This window comes from Zootoca vivipara, chromosome 11, assembly GCF_965207765.1.
Source record: "Zootoca vivipara chromosome 11, rZooViv2.hap1.1, whole genome shotgun sequence".
In the NCBI taxonomy this organism is placed as follows: domain Eukaryota; kingdom Metazoa; phylum Chordata; class Lepidosauria; order Squamata; family Lacertidae; genus Zootoca; species Zootoca vivipara.
Window position 1 is genome coordinate 6930262 of NC_142594.1, and position 20454 is coordinate 6950715.

The 20454-nt window shown below is 41.4% G+C and overlaps 1 protein-coding gene and 1 long non-coding RNA gene across 3 annotated transcripts in view; one reads left to right on the top strand and one right to left on the bottom strand.

The window, feature by feature from the left end:
- Positions 1-611: 611 nt before the first annotated feature.
- On the bottom strand, positions 612-2056 carry LOC148684196 (uncharacterized). Its single transcript, XR_015946486.1, has 2 exons — positions 1953-2056; positions 612-1316 (listed from the first exon to the last, which is right to left on the bottom strand). It is a non-coding gene; the product is annotated as an uncharacterized LOC148684196 (long non-coding RNA).
- The window catches only part of DPY19L1 (dpy-19 like C-mannosyltransferase 1), a 39198-nt gene continuing 20699 nt past the window's right edge, over positions 1956-20454 (top strand). Inside the window, exons 1-10 of one of the 2 annotated variants that reach the window (XM_035129419.3) lie at positions 1956-2412; positions 4133-4201; positions 5607-5631; positions 6463-6550; positions 8147-8284; positions 9468-9588; positions 11507-11600; positions 15377-15434; positions 18559-18650; positions 20175-20274. In XM_035129419.3, coding sequence (XP_034985310.2) covers positions 2043-2412; positions 4133-4201; positions 5607-5631; positions 6463-6550; positions 8147-8284; positions 9468-9588; positions 11507-11600; positions 15377-15434; positions 18559-18650; positions 20175-20274 — 1155 coding nt within the window. In that variant the 5' untranslated portion in view covers positions 1956-2042. The remainder of the gene's footprint in view (positions 2413-4132; positions 4202-5606; positions 5632-6462; positions 6551-8146; positions 8285-9467; positions 9589-11506; positions 11601-15376; positions 15435-18558; positions 18651-20174; positions 20275-20454) is intronic. The other variant, XM_088654524.1, reaches the window with a different exon arrangement.

Consider the following 20454-nt stretch of genomic DNA (forward strand, 5'->3'; position numbering starts at 1 on the left):
ACTTTACTTTTTTGGCAAGATTACTTAGTGAAAAAAAAACTCCATAAAAGGCGTAAGGAAGGCAGATTGCTGGATCTGTTGTCCGTGAGACTGGTGAGAGCTCGGCCTGAGCATTTGTACCCTGCCGAAAAGACTCCCAGAGCAGCTTACAGGAATTCAAAGCAAGGCTACCTGCAGGCTTACACTCAAATAAATAGATCACACGCAACACACAAGGGGAAAAGAAGGAAGGCCGAGGAAAATAAAAGGCAAAACGCAGGCACCAATTTTCTAGACAGTTGTTCCTATATGGACCAGCTGGCACAGTTCTGAGGCAGGAAGTGCCTGCTGAAGCAGGGCCTCCAGCAAGGCAGGTTCAAGGAGCCCTGGCATGGACAGAATGGCTGCTGCCAGATGAGAGTTGTCGGGAGAGGAGGCCCGATGATGATGATGATGATGATGAGCAATGGAGCTGGCCTGTCACATCCTGAGCTGAGGAGCTTCTTCGTGCAGGGGTAGTCTACTCCTGCATCCCAGCTGCCGGAGAGATGGAGTGTAGTTTTCTCCCAATTGAAGTGCAGAGTGTTTGAGGACTGGGACATTCGCAGGGAAACCAAAATGCTATTGTGCTATCAAGCATTTTATTAAATTTTCCAATTAAACACATGTAAAACAATCAACAAAACAAACAAACATTCAAAAACAAATACAACACACACAACAATCTTTTTAACAATTCTTTCTAAATTTCTCCTTCTCAATGCTCTGCCGAGCTTGACTTCCCTCCCTCCCCTCATTTGGTTTTCTATTCAATTCTTATCTCGCAGTTCCTTTATTCCATCCATTTAAAATCAATTCGTAGGATTTATTTCAGTCCTGCAAGTGTCTTTAAACTTCTACAATTCTTTTCCATATAGTCCACAAATTTACTCCAGTCTTTTTGGAACCTTGTTTTCCCCTGGTAGTCAGGGGATCCTGCTAGTCAGTCTCGCTAATTCCGCATAGTCTATCATTTTTGTCTGCCACTCTCCAATCGTCGGTAAGTCCTGAGTTTTCCAGAAAATGCTATTGTACTATCAACCTTACTGTATGCTTGTGAAGCATGGGCCACATATACACGCCATCTCCAACTCCTCGAAAGATTCCATCAACGGTGTCTCCGAAAAATTTTACACATCACTTGGGAAGACAGGCGAACGAATGCCAGTGTACTGGAAGAAGCAAAGATCACCAGTGTTGAAGCCATGATTCTTCAACATCAACTTCGTTGGTCTGGTCGTGTTGTGCGGATACCTGATGATCATCTTCCAAAGCAACTACCGGTACTCTCTTCCGAACTTAAAAATGGAAAGCATAATGCTGGTGGTCAACAAAAGAGATTTAAAGACTCTCTCAAGGTAAATCTAAAAAAAAAGTAGTTATAAACACTGACAACTGGGAAGTGCTCCAATTGGAGAACAGCGTTTACCAAAGGTGTCATGGGCTTTGAAGACACTTGAACTCAGGACACAAGGGGGAAACGTGCTAAGAGGCACGCTTGGCAAACCCTCACTGTGATCAGCTCCCACCCAGAAGCCTATGTCCCCACTGTGGGTGGACGTGTGGATCCAGAATTGGCCTCCACAGTCACTTACGGACTCATTGTTAAAACCGTGTTCATGGAAGACAATCTTACTCAGCTACAAGTGATCGCCAAATTAAAAGAAGACCCCTGCATCCCACCTGCCGGGGGAGATGGGACATTGGAGAGAGGAGGCCTCTTCCCTTCGTGCCCTTAGGAGCGCCGCTGGTGCAAAGAGGCCACGTGTGTTGGGGGGGAGGGGGTTGGACTAGATGACCCTGGGGGGAAACCCCGTTCGAACTCTGGAATTCCAGGAGGCGAGAGAGGGAAGTGGGCGGGGCCGGGCGCGCGCACCCGGACCGACAGTTGCCGGGGCGCGCGCGAAAGGTTCTCTTTTTCTCTCGGCCGTTACCTCGCCGCGGGAGCGCGCGTGCTGCGAGGGAGCCGCTTCTCCCGCGCCTTCTCCCCCGCTCGGGCCTCGTCCCGCCCCGCTCCGCCGGGAATGGGCCGGCCGAGGCGAGGCTTGGCCAAGAAGGCGCCGCCCCCCTCAGCCGGCGGCAACGGCGGAGGAGGCGGCGCTTCCCCTCCCCCTTCCCCACCTCCTCCGTTACCTCAGGAAGGCAGCAGGCGGCATCGGGGCCTGAGCGGAGCAGGCGAGCCCGACCGAGCCCTCGCCCACACCGAGAAGGGACCAGCCGGCGCCGCCCGCGGCCTCCAGCAGCCTCTGGGCAGGCAGCTCCCCGGCGGGGCGTCGAGCGCCATGAAGCGGGGAGGCGCCGGCAGGAGGGCGGCCAAGAACGGGAGCCCCCGGCCGGAGGAGCAGCGCGAGCGCCTGGCCCGAGGGTTCCGCGAGTGCCAGGACTGGCTGCGCGGTGAGGCGGCGGCGGCGCGGAGGGAGGGGAGGCGGGAGAGGCGGGAGACGGGGCCCGGCCCTTCCCAGCAGCCTTACTCGGGAGTAAGCGAGCCCAGCGGGGTTTCTCCCCCGAAGTGATGTGGCGGAGGCGGAATTGGCTTCCGCGTGAACGCGCGGAGGGAGGGGTCGGAGTTACAAGCCCCTTCCTCGGATTTAACGGGAGTTCGTGGGTTTGCTTCTTACTCTCGGCGGGGCGGGGTTGTTTCGCTTGCAATATTTGGTTTCCGCCCCCCTTCAAAAAAATACATTAAAAACTTTTTATTAAAAAAATACGTTGAAGGAGGTATCCAAACATGTAACAAAATTTGGCATTTTTCGACATTTCTCTCTATGCTCAGAAATAAGGTTGGCAGGAAGGAAGTCAGCGAGTCTTCAATATATTTAGAAATAGATGAATTGACAGGCGACCGATGGGAGAGCGCATTCGCGCAGCGGGACACGGGTTTGCCTCCTTTGGACGAGATGTTTTAAATTGCAGATTGGTCATTATTGAATTTGCGTGTTGTGAGCCACCTTCTTGCAGGTTGATAAAAAAGAGGGTTATTATATATTTATATATCTATATAGTTTCGCGGGTAGGGCTTGAATGGGAATGGAGAGCATGTAACCTGCTGCTCATTCTTGGAAGGGGTGAAAATGGGAAGGGCTTAGATACTGATGGGAGGAGAATTTATGAGTGAGAAGGCAGAGGACATCACCCTGACTTCAACTAGGGGTAAAGGGTAAAGGGACCCCTGACCATTAGGTCCAGTCGTGACCGACTCTGGGGCTGCAGCGATAAAACCTCCATGGATCTTTCATTTCTTCATTTCGCTTCTCTGATACTTGGAAGGTTGGCATCCTAATGAAAATCCTTGTGATCAATTTCAGTGGTACTGGGTTTTCATTTATAGAGCTTAAGCAAAGGGTTGTGAGGGTTCTTTTTTTTTGGGGGGGGAGTATAATTTAGGCTTTTATTTTCCATGTTCCTGTGATTTTTTTAAAGTATTGCTGTTACGATTTCAGCACCTTTTTCTCTGTACAGATTGTTGTGTTCTATCAACCTGTCTCCTAAATTGTGATGTAAGCAAAACATGGCCATGTTTGTCAGCTTTCCTTAATAGTGCAGAACCTGCTTTTTAAAATTTCCTTAGGTATCATAGTATCTTTTGCTGGATTACTACAGTATTATTTAAGGACTGTGCATACTTGTCCTTTCCTCAGAAAACATGCAATCCCATGTGTTTTCTAAGGAGTACTAACCTCACTGGGACTTGCTTAGAAGGAAATATGCGTAGGACTGGTATTCACATGCAATAAGCTAGATAACTTTTAAGGCTTTTAATTTAACCAATAGCATGAATTTAAATTAATGATCTGCATTTGTTTGAATTGGGAACTTAGATCTGCATTTAGTCCAAGTATTAATAATCATGCAGAAACTAAATAAAAAGTTATTCAGGTTCATTTGGACTATACATGTTGTAACTCAGTATTGATACTTGCTATTGTTGGTGGTAGTGGTGTAAAGCCCTAGATTCAAATAAAAGAAAAAATGCAAAATAGTGCACATGAAAGAAAAGTAATCTCTTTTTGCCCAAAGCAAATTTGTGAACTGCTATAAGTTGAAATACAACTTTTAAAGAAATAACTTTGTACAATTAGAAAGTCTAATGAAATTCTTTTGTTTTTTAACACAGCTTATCTGAATGAAACAGGAGTCTTCATCGCAAGAGCAGATAGCAAGATATGGCTTACCCTTATAATGGGTAGGAAGAAGTATATGTTTAAAATTATAGTTTTTTTTAACAATGCAGCCCTCCATTTCTACTCAGAAGTAACTTTTACTGAGTTCAGTTGGAGTTACTTCTAGGTAAGTGTTTACAGGATTGCAAGCTAAGTCTCAGCTGTTGATATGCTTTCGATTCCAATAGAGACAGAGGGTTGTATCCAGTTGTGTGCCTCTGGTGTTGGCAGACCCTTTGATGCAATAGAGCAGGCATGGCGAAACTTGGCCCTCCAGATGTTTTGGGACTACAATTCCCATCATCCATGACCACTGGTCCTGTTAGCTAGGAATGATGGGAGTTGTAGTCCCAAAACATCTGGAGGGCCAAGTTTCGCCATGCCTGCCTAGAGGTTGCTGTGAGCTAGTGTAGAGAAAATGATTTTTTCTGCAGTCCCTCAGGCCACCTAGCATGCTTTTCTAAAGGTTCCCCAACTCTCTGGATTAGATCTTGGGAGAGTACAGGAGGCAGCATAAGGAAGTGAGGGTCACTGAAAATTGCACACAAACCTCCCTTTTGATAAGGAAACTTCACTGGATTGAGGAGGGTTCTGTCAGCGGGAGGATACAATTGGATAGAGGCCAGTGTTAGTAGATTACTTTGGTGCATTAAGGATGATATTGTCACCGTTTCAGTACTGTAGATGAAATTTAAGTTCATTTAACTTCATTCTTAGAGTTGACCTCACATTTTCAGACATCTAGTGACCAAATACTTGAGATTTTCACAATTCTAATGACAAGGGCCCAAATTTTAAAGTAAGATGCATGTGCACAATTTGCCATAGACTTCATGTACTGATGATTCAATCTCTACTGTATTCTGATTTGTTCATACTACGTAGCAGAGGTTACACTGATAGTTTAAGTGTGCATGTCTCTGTGCTTCTAGTGTAATGAAATTGCTCTCTGGACATAGTATCATGATGCTGCATTCTGAGGAGCCAATCTCTGTTGGTTTGGGTCATGCTTTCATTTGTACAATTATATATCTAAAATAGTTATACCATATTTTTCGCTCCATAAGATGCACTTTTTCCCTCCGCAAAAGGAAGGGGGAAAGTGCATGTGTCCTATAGAGCGAATGTGAGAGCCAGAGCCCGTGCAAGAGCCAGAGCCCGTGCAAGAGCCAGAGCCACGCCTAGGACAATTAATTAATGAAAGCAAAATTCCTCTAAAAAAACTAGGTGCGTCCTATGGAGCAAAAACTACGGTTATATACAGTTATACATCTAAAATACATTAAAAATAAGAAAGCGTTGTATAGAGTAATATTCTGGGTGCCTATTGCTGTCCCTGAGAACCAGGTGTAACTTTTTAAAGATTTTTAAAACAGGAGATTTACCTTTAAAACAGGACTTACCTTTTTTGTGATTTGTTTTAAACAGCTGCCGTTGCTGGAATTCTTCACTGGTAAGTTTATCTCTGTTACAAGGTCTCCGCAGGCATGTGTGTCTCATCAAGGTCCACCCAAAATTGTGGTCTTGTTATATTATTAATGCCTTAGGCAATAGTTCCTGTATTTCAGTTTTCCTGTCTCTCTCCTTTTATATGGACAAGCAATCAGAGCTTCAATCTCCCATCCTTTTTTACCCAACCTTTTTTGTTTACCCACATTTCTTCATGCACACACCTTCTCCTGCTATATTTTTTCCTGCTATATTTTTTGGGGGATGGTTTATTTCCCAAGTCCAGAAAGCTAGACCCTTTCCTGATGAACTGCCATGGGCTGGATCCAGAGTCTGAAATTCGCTAGGCACATTTTGTACCTGGCTATTGGCCACTTGTGGGCTGATATCCGGGTTCAAGGATGGCACCTGAGGTCTCCGTCATCTGGAGGTGCATCCCTGGGGATCCTTAGATCTTGTTTGCTTTCACACACTGTAGAATTCAATCTGTGATATTTTATCTGCACAATCAGAATAAATTTCAGGAACTAAAAAGTTGTATTGTAAAATTCGACTTTTGAGCCCCGTTTTGGCAACTGTAACCCTGGTTTAAGGAACCATGTGGTTCTGCTTAGGGAAGTCTGCTCCCCTGTATCCTGCATAGAAACAGAGTGGGCTAGGGGATGATAGCTGTATTGCCCTGTTCCTCATCTGCTGTCCTCTCTATGTAGGCTAATAAAAAAAAATGGAACACTTTTTATTTTTGTGATCTTATTTACAAGACTGTTGTAATTTAATACTAGTTCCTTTAAGTTGCAGATTTATTACTGAGTTTTGTTGTTTTTTGTTTCTTTAGGTGGCATATAACAGCTCTCTTTGAAAACGACCGTCACTTTTCTCATCTTTCAACCCTGGAAAGGGAAATGGCTTTTCGAACTGAAATGGTTAGAGCATCTGTACTTTAAGTGACACTGCTATTTTTGAACTTACTGCAAAAATAGTTTTAAAGCATCTTACATTTTTTAAAGAAAACATACAGTACAAAGTACAAAATATATCACTGTTGTATTAACAAGCAGTGCCCATCCTTTAAGAATATAAAAAGGGCATATCCTACCCCACCCATCTAAAGATTAATGTCAGAGATTGGGTAGATAGGAACATGTTTACCTGATGCCTAAAGGTTGCTAGTGTTGGTACTAGGCACATCTCTCTGGGGAGAGAATTCCACAGTTGGGGAACTGCCGCTGAGAAGACTTGATCTCATGTTGTCACTCTCCACATCTCCTTCAAGGTTCGTGTGGGGAGATGTAATCCCTAAGGCAGTGTTTCCCAACCTTGGGTCTCCAGCTGTTTTCAGACTACAATTCCCATCATCCCCGACCACTGGTCTTGCTAACTAGGGATGATGGGAGTTGTAGTCCAAAAACAGTTGGCGACCCAAGGTTGGGAAACACTGCCCTAAGGTATCGGGGTCTTAAATCATATGGCTCAAAACCAGTATTTTGAATTGAGCTGAGAAACTAATTGGCAGCCAATGTAGTTGGGCCAGGTTTGGCATTATATGCTCAAACCACCTGCTTACAGTCAACAAATGTGGCCACTGAATTCTGCACCAGCTGCAGTTTTTGAATTGTCTTCCAAAGCAACCCCACACATAATGCATTGCACTAAGCTGACCTAGAGGTTACCAAAGCATAGACAAAAGAAACTAGGATATCCCTGTCTAGATAGGGTTGCTATTGCGCCACCAGCTGAAGCTGATGGAAGGTGCTCCACTATAACAAAGCCGCTTGTGCCTCAAGTAGAGCTAGAAATATCCCCAAACTCTGCACCTGCTCCTTTACAGAGTATAGCCAGAATAGGTTGAACCCAACTTACTCAGTTAAAGGAAGCACCCACTAACAGTACACCTCAGTCTTCCCTGGATTGAGCCTCAGTTTATTGGATCTCATCCAGTCCATCATCGAGGCCAGACACTTGTCTAGCACAACCCACTGCCACACCTGCTGCTGATGTAGAGGAGAAATAGCAGCCAACCATAGTTTATGATGACTTTGGAATGCAGCCTTTCTAGCACAGGGAGAATTTTGCAACTGATGTTGCTTACTTGTAATTAAAACCACAGTTAACTGAATTAGTACTGCATGTAACAACCTCTATGTTTTCTGTCACTGAAACATATTATATGCCCAATATATGTTTAAAATCAGTTCATTGCATTTAATTGTTCATTGATGGTCTGCAGTGATTTGGGCTATTTTGAATAGACTAATTGCAATCCACCATTGTGCAAGAGTGCCACAAGCCAGTTAGGGAATTTTGCTTTCCAAGCCATAGAATGGGAAAGCTTTGACTGGGGTGTTCTGTTTTTGCTCAGTTACAGTAGTTTACGAGTGGTTTTTAAAAGGTTAAGTAGATTCACTGGTACTTAAATTAATAGCTGTGATTTATTGACCTCTGTTGCTGTAAGAGAAGAATGCAAATGAAGATTCCTGCTACGGTAATTAATTTCATCTTAATATGTATATTCTCTTTAGGGTCTCTATTATTCTTATTTCAAGACCATCACTGAGGCACCATCATTTTTGAATGGAGTCTGGACGATTATGAATGACAAGCTAACTGAATATCCTCTTGTAATCAACACATTGAAACGATTTAATGTCTATCCAGAGGTAAGGCACTTCTTACATTTTGGCTTTAATTCCATTACATGGTTGTATGCATAAATCCTATTGAAATAAATGATACTTCTTGTACAGAATTAAACACCTTTACTTAAAAGGCAAGACAGCAACAGGCCTCCTCAGTGGTGGCTCCCCATTTATGGAACACTCTCCCAAGTGAGACATGCATGGCACCACCGCCATTTGTTTTTATGTGCCAGGCAAAAACGTTGGTCTCCCAGGCTTTTAGATAGATCTTAATTTTCTGTTTATCTTTTACTGGAATAAGGTTGAGTTGGACCTGCCTTTTTATATATATTATTGGTGTGTTTTAGGTGGTTTTATTCTAGTTTTTACACTTTTAAAAATGCTTTTTGTAAGAATGCTGCCATTCAATTACTGAGTGTTATATCCAATTGTAGTCATGTAACATATCTTGTTGGACTCTTAATTGTTGGACTCTTAATTGCCATCATCCCTGACCATTGACCCTGCTGGCTACGGCTAATGGGAGTTGGAGTCCAGCAACATCTGGAAGCCCATAGGTTCTGTAGCTGCTCTGCAGACTGTGCCACAGTTCAAAACATTTGAGTCTACAGATGCATTGATCAAGAGAGCCTGGATAACTGAGTGAAGAGAGAGGTGCATCTTTAATACTGTAATAGGATGCAGCTGAAAAATTGATGACACATGATACAACTCCAGAGGCACAGAGTGCCAAAATGAGGGCACCACCACTGAGAAGGCACTAGCATGGATGACCACCCCTTGTGCACTGGTCACAATTAGTACCTTGTATGGGCGCAGAAACAAATGGACAGCTAGTGGAGCTCACATTTTGATGTCAGGGCGTAGGTAAAACTCCACAAAACTACCGGTACTTTCCAGTTGGAGGAGGGAGATAAATACACTGTGGTTATTTTTGTGCCAGATGCATATCCAGTGCAACAGCTGGTTCAGCCCTTAACAAAAAACCTGGAGAAGGCTTTGTGGTACAAGATTATTGGCTCTGTGGTTTGAGCTCCCATCTCATAAAAAATGTTGTAAGAGGTCAAATGTAGTATCCTGGAAGAAAAAAACATCTTAAACTATACAGATATTGCTGAATAGCAACAGATAAGCTTCTTTTAATCATCTGGATAATCTGAGTCAAAAAATTCTTTTGAAATTCCAAATCCTATTTTCTGCACAGGTTGTGGTAGGCTTTTGGTACCGATTATACACAGAAACGATGAATGTGATGGGTATTCCGACAAAGAAATGTTGGACAGTGAATAGAGGAGAAGACCTCAGTCCTGTTGAGAGCTGTGAAGGCAAGTGTTGCTTGTTCTTTGTTCATTATTGGATGTTTTGCAAGATGACATATGAAACGCCAGAGGAAGGTTTACAAAGCCTCCTTTGTGTAGGCGAAGAAAAACTGAGGTGTTTGCCACATCTGTGGACTGATTAAAGATTTTAGCTTGCAATAAATAATTTACTAAATTACAAAAATAAATTGCAATAAATAATTTACTATATTACAAAAAAATCTTCAAGTAGCTTTTTAAAGATGCTGAAGGGCATGTGTGCTTTTTCAGGTTTTGTAAACGTCTCAGATGAAAACGCCATCTTTAGTTTTTCTATCAGTTTGGAAACCTTCAATCTTAACGGCACAATCTTAACAACACATTGTGTCTTGGCTATACTCTGTATCACCAAGATACAGGGAGTGTGTGGGCAAATTCACCCCGGTCATCAGTATGACTGATGAAGCATAAACATTCATCTCAAAATAATAAGGATGGCACCAGTATCTGAGCAACAGACTGAAAGTTAGGATAGCTAGGAGGGTAGGAGAAAGATTAGTAGCTGATTGCTATATTTCTGTAAATTAATGGACCTTTCTCCTGCTCCTCACTCAGTCTTAACTGCTGTTAGGATGGCAGGAAGTACTGCATTTGCGGTGATTGGATACTTCCAATTAGCAGCCACAACACTCATACATTTGATTCCTTGCAATAATAAAGGCTTCTGGATCTCAATGTGTTTTCTTTTTATATCAGGCTGCAAATTTGCAATCTCCTAGATGGAAATAACAAAATGTACGTTCTTATGGATTTGTTTTCACAAATTAGGTGTGCATCATGCCTAACTGTTACACAGTTGCATCATTTTTGTTGTCCTTGTATTGTTTTACAACTGCAGTCATAAAAAGTTATAGATACATGGATATTGACAAATATCTCTTGCAACTAATGACAGTGGAGAAAATTGTTTCACTTCCTGGGCTTAATTTCTGACAGCAGACACCTTTTGTTTCAACTTTTACACGTCTGCTGACTTTTCTATTCTGCCAGGTCTGTGCAGGCAATTAAGAATACATCTTTCCACAACAGTTAATTGATGTCTGATTCAGAGCCGTCTTTCCCATTGGGCTTAGTGGTGCATTGTGCCAGGGCGCTGGCCTCTCAGGGGTGCCCCAGTGAGGGGGAGCTGCTTGGCTTTGCCGGTGGCCTCCCCTTTCTCTGCACGCCCGCCATCTGCGCCCCGCCAACTGGTGACCATGCAGCTTGCCTCCCAAGCCTCCGCGGGAGGAGAGCGATCCCTGCAGAGGCTTAGGATGGAAGCTGCGCCCCACCAACTATATGGCTGGCGGGCACACAGCTTCCCCCCCAAGCCTCTGTGGGAGGAGAGTGATCCCTGCAGAGGCTTGGGGAAAGGTTGACAACTCTGGGAAATGGGGGGGGGGCGCCGCCGGAGGGATCTTTGCACCATGGCACCGAATATGCTTAAGATGGCCCTGGTCTGATATTAACATTGTACATGGTTTTTATTTTATGGTTATTGTATAGTTGTAAACTGCTTTTATTCTTTCAAATGAATTAGTCATATATAAACATTTTCATAAATACATAAATATTCTTTATCATCATGTTGAGTTGGTTAATGTAAGACCAAAAATAGACAAAAATGGGAAAATTAAAGGCAGTTCATAATTTGTTTTTATTAACTGATGTGAAAGTGAATTATCTAAATATTTTTGGGATGCTTTTTGCTCCTCTATGCTTCCATACTGCAGAAGATGTTCCTACTATAGCTTCTGATGGTGGTCCTTCTTTCCCCCAACTGCCATCGCAAAGACCATCTTTTTCTGAGGGGAGAACAGATTTGGCTTTCTTAAATGCTTTTTTCCTTGTAGCTTGTCTTTACTGTTGTATTATACAGTTTTAATAATACTTGTTTGTTCTGTAGGGTTGGGAGATCCTGCTTCTTTTTACGTGGCTATGATATTTCTTCTGAATGGATTAATGGTGTCAATATTCTTCCTATATGGCACATACCTAAGGTAAGGTGCACAAAAAGAAAAGCTGATACGTTGAAAGTTACTGTCGATTTTTGTATTTTTAAATATACAGCACACTGCATTTTATGTGGAGTTCTGCACACTAAGAGCCAAATGGTCTAGGGATACTGATGTGATAGATTACAACTGAAACTTGATTGTGCTCAATTCTTAAAATTTTTTCTTGCAGGACGGTGCTTTCCTAGTTACTTCAAGATCAGATAAGAATAAAAGAGCACACACTGAACACTTCTAAATTCATTTTGATAGCATCTTGACAATTTTGGGATGTTCTGCTTCAGCTCAGAATGTTCACATTACAGTTGTTTCTGATCATAATTACATTGATATTTGTTCTAATCTGATCTCCTAGCATTTCCCCCCTTTCTTTTAATGAGACTGAAACAAAAGTTTTACTTTCTTGAAATCTGGACTGAATTTTTGTAGCTTGCTGTTTGAAAAATATACCAAAGAAAATGCGGCAGGATATTAGAACGAGAATAGATTTTGTAGTGTTGGGGAATATTTATTCTGCCTCTAAATGTAGTTCAGTCTGTATCACATTCTTAATTTGGGCTGTTTGACCTTGCCCTGCAAACTTAATTATATCTGAACTCAAGTTAACATACATATACTGCTGGATGTGGTCCAAAGTTGTGTCAATGTCAAGGCTCAAGGTTCCAGGAATACCACCCGGCACCTTAAGTATAGTTCTGAAATATTGATTTTGAATAGCTTCAAACCTTTGTAGGAAGTGTGCCAGTTTAACATTGGCAAAACTCCAAAAGCTGGTCACAAGATATAAATGTGCTTATTTATGTTACATTGAAAAGCTATGTCAGACGCAACCCTTATACATGCTAAGGGTATGCTTGGGATCACAATGGTGATACAATCTTAGAACGTAGCCTTCAGAGACTGTTGCTTCTGAATCGTGAGTCAGGCTGCTGTCATGTCACCAAAAGTTGAGTTCTTTACTTTCCTTTTAACAGAATATCAGTTCTTGGTTGAATTTAAGGGAAGCTAGTACTTAACTTTTCAGCTAAACATTTATGCTAGGATTCAGAAGTCACTTCTATATTTCAGTGGAATAAAGCTAGTCGAGTAATATCATACAATCATATAAGCATCTAAATCACACTCGGATCCACTCGGATCCATTGAAATAAATGATTTCCATTGATTTCAGTGGGTCAATTCAGAGTTGGCTATCACAGTAACTATGGGCTGATTTCTGTTCGTTTGATTTCTAGGCATGGGTCCAAGAGATTTTTCTTTTGTCCCACCACTTTCCTCAGAAAAACCCTTTGTTTATTGCTGAATCAGAACAAATGTCAATAAGGTTTTCTTTGGATTGAGGTTTGTTCAGATTCATCAGTAAAAAGCAGGTTTTCCCAGGAAAACCCGAAGGGAAAAAGAAAAACCTCTCGAAGCTGTGCCTAGGAATCATGGGGCAAATGCAAGAAATAACGGGATAAGCCCTATGTGGCTAGAGCTTTTAAAACAATGTTTTAACCGATTTCTAATTTTGAAGACCCACATTGCATGTCTTTGCATATGTGTTCTGGAGGTATGTAACAGAAGTGAGCGTCTTCCCAGAGTAGGGGTGCATACAAAGTACCAACTTCCATTTCCTGGGTATATGTCTAAAGTTACATTTAGCTTCTAACAGTTTGCAGTTTAAACAATTCCCTTTGATTGTATTTGTGTAATTGATTGCAATTGACTGGATGCTTCAGGCATATGTGAAAGCTTGAGTAGCTGAAGTGGTTAAACAGTTTCAAAGCATGAATAATCGCTGATAGATATTTTAAAGTGTAGCTTAAATTTTAAAATTTCAATTGAATAGCAGCTTTTCTCATAAAAGTCAGTTCCAGTGGAAACCATTGGCCATGGAGATAACAGTACCAGATGTGGGTCAGGGACCAAAGTGCTTTTTTGCATGCATGGGCAGGCTTTTCATTTCCACCAATTCTGGCGGCAGGCCCCGATATTCTTCCTACCAAGAAACATGAAAAGCTGCTGCCAGAAGGAAAAACTCTGGGTGCAGTGCATTTCTCTGTAGTAATCTGTAGCAGTGTATTATGTTGATAGTTTCACTTGTGTGCTTTTTACTCTTTTTTTTGGTCACTTGTTTGAAAATATAAGCAGCTTTAAGGTTTTTTTGTTTGTTTTTCTGAGAGAATGGAAAGTCTGTGAAATCAGGAGTAAATTGTGCCCTCTATGGATCTTTATATGCTTTGTTGACACTGGTAACATAATAGTTTACAGAGATGAGCTGCTCCATACTTCCTCTCTAGTATATGCAAAATAAAGCTAAGCCAAAATGGAGAAGGGGACGTTTCACACTAAAGATTTTGTGGGCTGTGAAGGAAACTCCCCTTCTGGCAATTTTTGGTGTGTGCCATGTGCAAATAAGGGCAGAAGTATTTGCTGCTACAGAGAGGGCTGGAATCATTGCCCTTACATGAGTTTATCATTATTTACACATCATTGCAAAGTGATCCAGGTGTGTTGCATCACCATTTATGTGACATCCAGTTGGCTGGGATCACATAAGGAAGATTTCAAAAACAAACAAACCAAAAACACCACAGATACCACTGCTGATTGAACAGCAAACACAACATACATACCGTAAATCAAAATTATTAACAATTTTAATACAGTGGTACCTCGGTTTATGAACACAATTGGTTCCGGAAGTCTGTTCATAAACTGAAGCGTTCATAAACTGAAGCGAACTTTCCCATTGAAAGTAATGGAAAGTGGATTAATCCGTTCCAGACGGGTCCGCGGCGTTCATAAACCGAAAATTCATAAACCGAGGTGTTCATAAACCGAGGTTCCACTGTACTGAGACACGTATTTTAGCACTACTTTTAAATCATGGTTCCATTAATCCCCTAGATGGCAGTGTTTGAGAAGCAATTAGATGGATATTTTTTGAAGCTATTGTGGTTTCAAATTACCAATCAACTTTCTCTGCATTGCATTTAGCATGTCCTAAGTCTTTTTCTAGTCCTTTTTTTTATAAAAAAGAGAAAGCTCAAAAGAGCTGTGTTACTACGAGTGCAACTACAACTGTTAGCATCCTCTTAAGGAGAACAGATGAATGTTTCACAGTTACATAATGGTTAAGTTGTATTCAAATTCTTAATATTCTGATTTCCTTTCTGCATTTTGTATAATGGAATACTTGGTTTAAAACATTCTCAAAGCCAGAAAACAGAATCCATATTAACATAATAGACAGTATTAATTCTCATCCTCTCTAGCTCTGTATGTGGCAGTTGCTCCTGGTTCAGATGTACCGGTAAATATCAAGACCAAGTTTGTGTAACAGCTACTGTAGCCTGAAAGGTTGCAGTCCTTACTCTAAACCTGGGGAAGGAACCAGGCCCGGCTCTAGGAGTAGTCTCTGTGGCGTGGGGCGCCAGGGTGCCGGAGGGCGCTGCGCGGCGAAGCCGTGCTGCACGCTGCGCCCGCCCACTAGGGCGGGGGCGCCGGAGCGATCTCTGCGCCACGGCGCCTGACCGGCTTGAGACAGCCCTGGAAGGAACTACACAAACCTCAGGATCATTCCTGATCTTTCGCATGTAGAGTTTGAGCACTCCTGCTAAGAAGTAATTCCTTTTGCTTATCTGACATTTGGATGTAAACTTCTGTTAAGTTCATACAGTAAACAGTATTTTAATTTTGTAGTGAAAGATGTTGAGTTGCTCTTTCTAAAGACTCCAAAACTTGTTAACTTTCCTTTTCTTTCCCCTGTGCTACAGTGGCAATAGGTTTGGAGGACTCCTTACAGTGGCATGCTACTTTTTCAACCATGGGGAGGTAGGCTACTCAGAATTTAAAATCTTTTGTTTAATACAAGGTCAGATCATTTGATAATGTTCATATCCCTTAAAGTAAATGTTTAGGTTTAAAACACAAAAGAATTTGGAAGGTTGAAAGTGTCCTAGGTTGTTGGTCAGTATTCCTTTATTTACACAGCTGCTTGCAAATGAAAAACTTCTGCAATGTGCATCATGATGCCATGCTTGTTTACGTGACAGTTCACTAGAACTGGCAGAGCTTACTCGCAAGTAAATCTGTCTAGGATCTGTGACTATACGTTGGTACTTCTAGTTACAAACTTAATTCGTTCTGGAGGTCTGTTCTTAACATGAAACTGTTCTTAACTAGAGGCGTGCTTTCGCTAATGGGGCCTCTTGCTGCCACTGTGCCTCTGGCACACGATTTCCGTTCTCATCCTGGGGCAAAGTTCTCAGCTTGAGGTAACTCTTCCATGTTAGCGGAGTTTGTAACCTGAAGCGTTTGTAACTCGAAGTACCACTGTGTTTGATTCATTGTGTAGGATAGATTGGGTACTGATGTAACTGTGAGATTAAAATATCATGAATCTTAATTGCTGCATTCATATGTCACACTAAACCATGGTTTAGAACAATGGAGCAAGCCTAGGATTTGTGTGTTCGCCTTCCATTCCTTTTCCTCCTTCATGGTGTAAGCTACGAGCTCAGAAACCTTTCCTTCTGTCAGCTTAATAGCCTATCATTGACTTTCTTGAAATTAACTATATTTGCTCTTAACACATTGTGTCACTCCAGAAGCTAGGCACGCCCAGGATTCCGCCCCACATTGTGGGTGCCTGGAGTGTGCGTGTGATGTCACACGCTCGGAGAAACCCCAGCATGCCCACCAAAAGGCCCAGTGCTGCAGTGGGAGGGCCCAACGGAGCCTGTTGCAGCCATAGCAGGCCATGCTGAGCCTTTCGGAGGGTACACCAGGGCTCCTCCCAGCAGCCTGGTGGGACTGCTATGGCTGCAACAGGCTGTGTTGGGCTGGCTGCGGAATATTGAGGGGGCCCAGCCTCCCATTGAAAATTTTGTGGGTGCCTGGGCACCCAGAGACCTGCAGAGACAGCTCCTCTGCCAGAAGCTTTTGAACTCCTGCCACTTTGGGGGAGAAGGGGAGCTGCATGAGAGCCTAAGGCTTGCTGTAGCTTATTTCTGCTTATGAACTTTGCACTGAACTCTGGTTTAGCATAACATGCAAATGTGGCCAATATGTTGCTTACTGGAGAGTTAAACCATAGCTGCTAATTTATTTTGTCACTGTAATAAACAAATGAGAAAGTTTTTTTGTGTGTACATTTGTTTTCAATTATGGAAATGTGGAGATAACTGTTAAAGAATAGGTCTGGTTTACACATAATACCAAGCCACTACTTAAACTAGCAGGAAGGAGCCCAAGCAAAGATTGTGTTGCTTCCAGCCTTCGTATCTGTTTGAATGATAGCACTTGAACAAAGTTGTTGTTATTGAAATACTTTATAAACCACCTTTCATTTCCAGAAGAAAAACCAAGGTAGTTCACAAACAGGTAAAAGCAGAAAACTGAAAAAATATAAAACAGATTATAAAAATATAACTACCCATAATTAAAACACATAGTAAAACTGTTTCATCAAAACATTAAAAAATCCATAATTAGAAAGTGTAATAAGGAAGCCCATTAAAACAGCATAACAGTTAAACTTTTTTTGCACAATATATTTATTAAGAAAATAAATAAAGCTTTGCCATTAAAGAGCTAATTGTTCCAGAAGATATTTCCCCCCCCTTCCCTTCAAATATTAATCTTTCCAAGAAGATTAGAAATTGTTTTACTAGAATTTCCCCCATGACACCTATGTTATTTGACAAAGAAAAGAGCCGGAACCTCTTGAAGCAACATTACATGTTAACTATATGCACATAGCCACTTTAAAATCTAATATAAAAAAATAATTCCTATGACTGGTGCTCTGTTTTTTGTTTTGTTTCCAGATATTTCAATCTTATATCTTTCAAATCCAATTCTTCTAATATTTAGCTGTATATAAATTGTGTTACTTAACTGGTTTTGCTAGGAGAGTTACTAAGCCAACATGGATGGCAGTGATTGAGTGAAATATGGAGAGTAATATCCAAGTAGGCCATACTCAAGAGTAGACCATCTGAAATCATTTGGTCTATTATATGACTAATGGGTTGTATTCAGCAAGCGTTTTACTCATGAGTAGACCCACAAAAAGTAATTTGTTGAATTTATATCCATCTCTTCTCCAAGAGCCCTCAGTTAGTGACACTAAATTAGTCATATTTATTACTTTTAATAGGCTTACTCTGAGTAGGACTTGCACTGAATGTCACTTAATGTTTTTATACCACCTGGAACTAAAAATGCCAGAAAGAAGATGAGCTGCATCATTTAATCTGTAAAATACTGAATGTGTAAAAGTTTTTTGCCATTTATTTTGCTTTTACTACTTTGCACCACTGCATTTTTTGGTTGAAGTTACCAGAGTACATGATAAAATTTTGTTAAAACAAAATCATTTGTTTTTCAGCAGCATTCCAAAATGTTGTTACCTTTTTATTCTTCAAGCACACATTGTTTTGCTCTTACAGTCTTTACTGTAACACTGTTTTAGATATTAATTGCTAATGGAAGTGTCCACAATTTAAGTTTTGCTACAGGTGAAACTTGGAAAATTAGAATATCGTCGAAAAGTGCATTTATTTCAGTAATGCAACTTAAAAGGTGAAACCAATATATGAGATAGATGCATGACATGCAAAGCAAGATATGTCAAGCCTTTATTTGTTGTAATTGTAATTATTTGTCGTTAGGCGGGTCAATTATAAATGGAATGTAATTAATGAAATGTAATAGCGATGTTTATTTTTGTATTATTGTAACTATTTGTTTTATTACTGTGGAATTTCCAAAAGAAAGCATTTGTAAAAATAAAAAATAATAAGTTGCATTACTGAAATAAATGCACTTTTCGACGATATTCTAATTTTCCAAGTTTTACCTGTATATATAAACTTCAGATGCAAGCACATTGCTTTGAAGCGGAAAACAAGTATTGGAACACACAGTGAATTAACCTAGTTCTTACTTCCAGAGTACTCGTGTGATGTGGACACCCCCTCTTCGTGAAAGCTTTTCATATCCATTCCTTGTGGTTCAGATGCTGTTACTAACCTACATTCTCAGGTAGTTTCCATTTTTCTCCTTTCTTCTTAAATACGGAGAATTAAAACAAAACCCCAAACAAGGTATTGATTTATATACTGTACTTGCATCTTGTGGAGAGCATGATATTCCTATTATGTTTGGAATGTTCATTATTGAAAGTTTTCAGCACGGCTTTCTTAAAACTGGAGCAGTGAATAGCACTGGTACGAAAGCAGGGAGCTGAAAATACACGGAGGAAACGGTCATCCTTACTACAACTGTTTTTAGCTGTGTTTTTGCCTTGAAGTGATATTGCAGCCCCAGAAACATGTGGTTGCTGCAAGTGAGTGCCCATCTCACCATGGTTGCTCTGTTTTATGGTTGCTTTCCTTTCTTCATACAAATCAGTGTTGTTAGTAGTGCTCCACTGGCTTGGTTAAAGAAAGGCTTGTAGTCATGGAAACCTGATGGTGGTGGGGGGACACAATTGCCTCCCAGTCTGCTATCATTCTTGTGGCTTATGGTTGGATGGCAGTTTCCCCCCTCAGAGGTTTTTATAATTGTGGGTTCTTCTTTCTCCATTGGGACCCAGGTGGCGCTGTGGATAAACCACTGAGCCTAGGGCTTGCTGATCAGAAGGTCGGCGGTTCGAATCCCTGTGACGGGGTGAGCTCCCGTTGCTTGGTCCCAGCTCCTGCCAACCTAGCAGTTCGAAAGCACGTCAAAATGCAAGTAGATAAATAGGAACCGCTACAGCGGGAAGGTAAACGGTGTTTCCATGTGCTGCTCTGGTTTGTCAGATGCGGCTTTGTCATGCTGGCCACATGACCTGGAAGCTATACGCCGGCTCCCTCGGCCAATAATGCGAGATGAGCGCGCAACCCCAGAGTCGGTCACGACTGGACCTAATGGTCAGGGGTCCCTTTACCTTTTACTTTCTCCATATGTGGCAATGTAGCAAAGGCATTTTTCTCTTGCTACATATCCACAGACATCAACCTTTGCTGGGGAAAATGAAAAGTACTACCCGACATGGCTGAATACCAGGTTTATGTGTACACAGGATCTTCCTGAAACTGCTATCTTTTCTCTCCTCTTTCAATCTAGGGATGAATAGTGGGTTCAGGGTGATCCTGGATATACCTAAACCCAGTAAGTGGCTTGGTCAGAAGTTGCTTCCTGCCTCTGGTAAAAGGGGTAGCTGGTTGAGGTCATGTGTGAGCTTGAGACATATTTCCTGACATTAGATGAAAATGTTACTGAGGGTAACTTCCTCTGTTGATACAATAGTTTTACAATGGTGATTAGAAATATCGCATGTACATACATTTTGATTTGCATATCCTTTGTGCATGTAAATTTCTACTTTACAGTTCATTTATTGTGAGTTTGAGAATTCATATCACTAAGGCTTATTCAAAGTTTTTAAATTTATATATATTTTAGTTGTGACTACTGTAAGTGAAAATACAAAGCAATTTGAAAGAGTTCATTCTCTGTTGATCTTCACATTTATGAACAATCCTAATACTGAACTTACTACTCTTTTATTTTTTCCCCAAGGACTCAGAATGTTAATAGAAGAAGCCTGATTGCACTATCTGTTTCTAATGTTTTTTTCATGCTTCCGTGGCAGTTTGCTCAGTTTGTTCTTCTAACACAGGTAAGATAATTTCAGTAAAAGTGATCTGAATTATAATTATCCATTTCTATTTTGTAGTGCAGTTCAAATAACAGTTCAACAAGGTGTGTAGCAATAGAGTGCACACATATGTTTGTGGGAGCTGCAGGCTCAGTTGAGGACCAGGACTGCTGCTGCACTTCTTCACTAGCTCTCTTCATA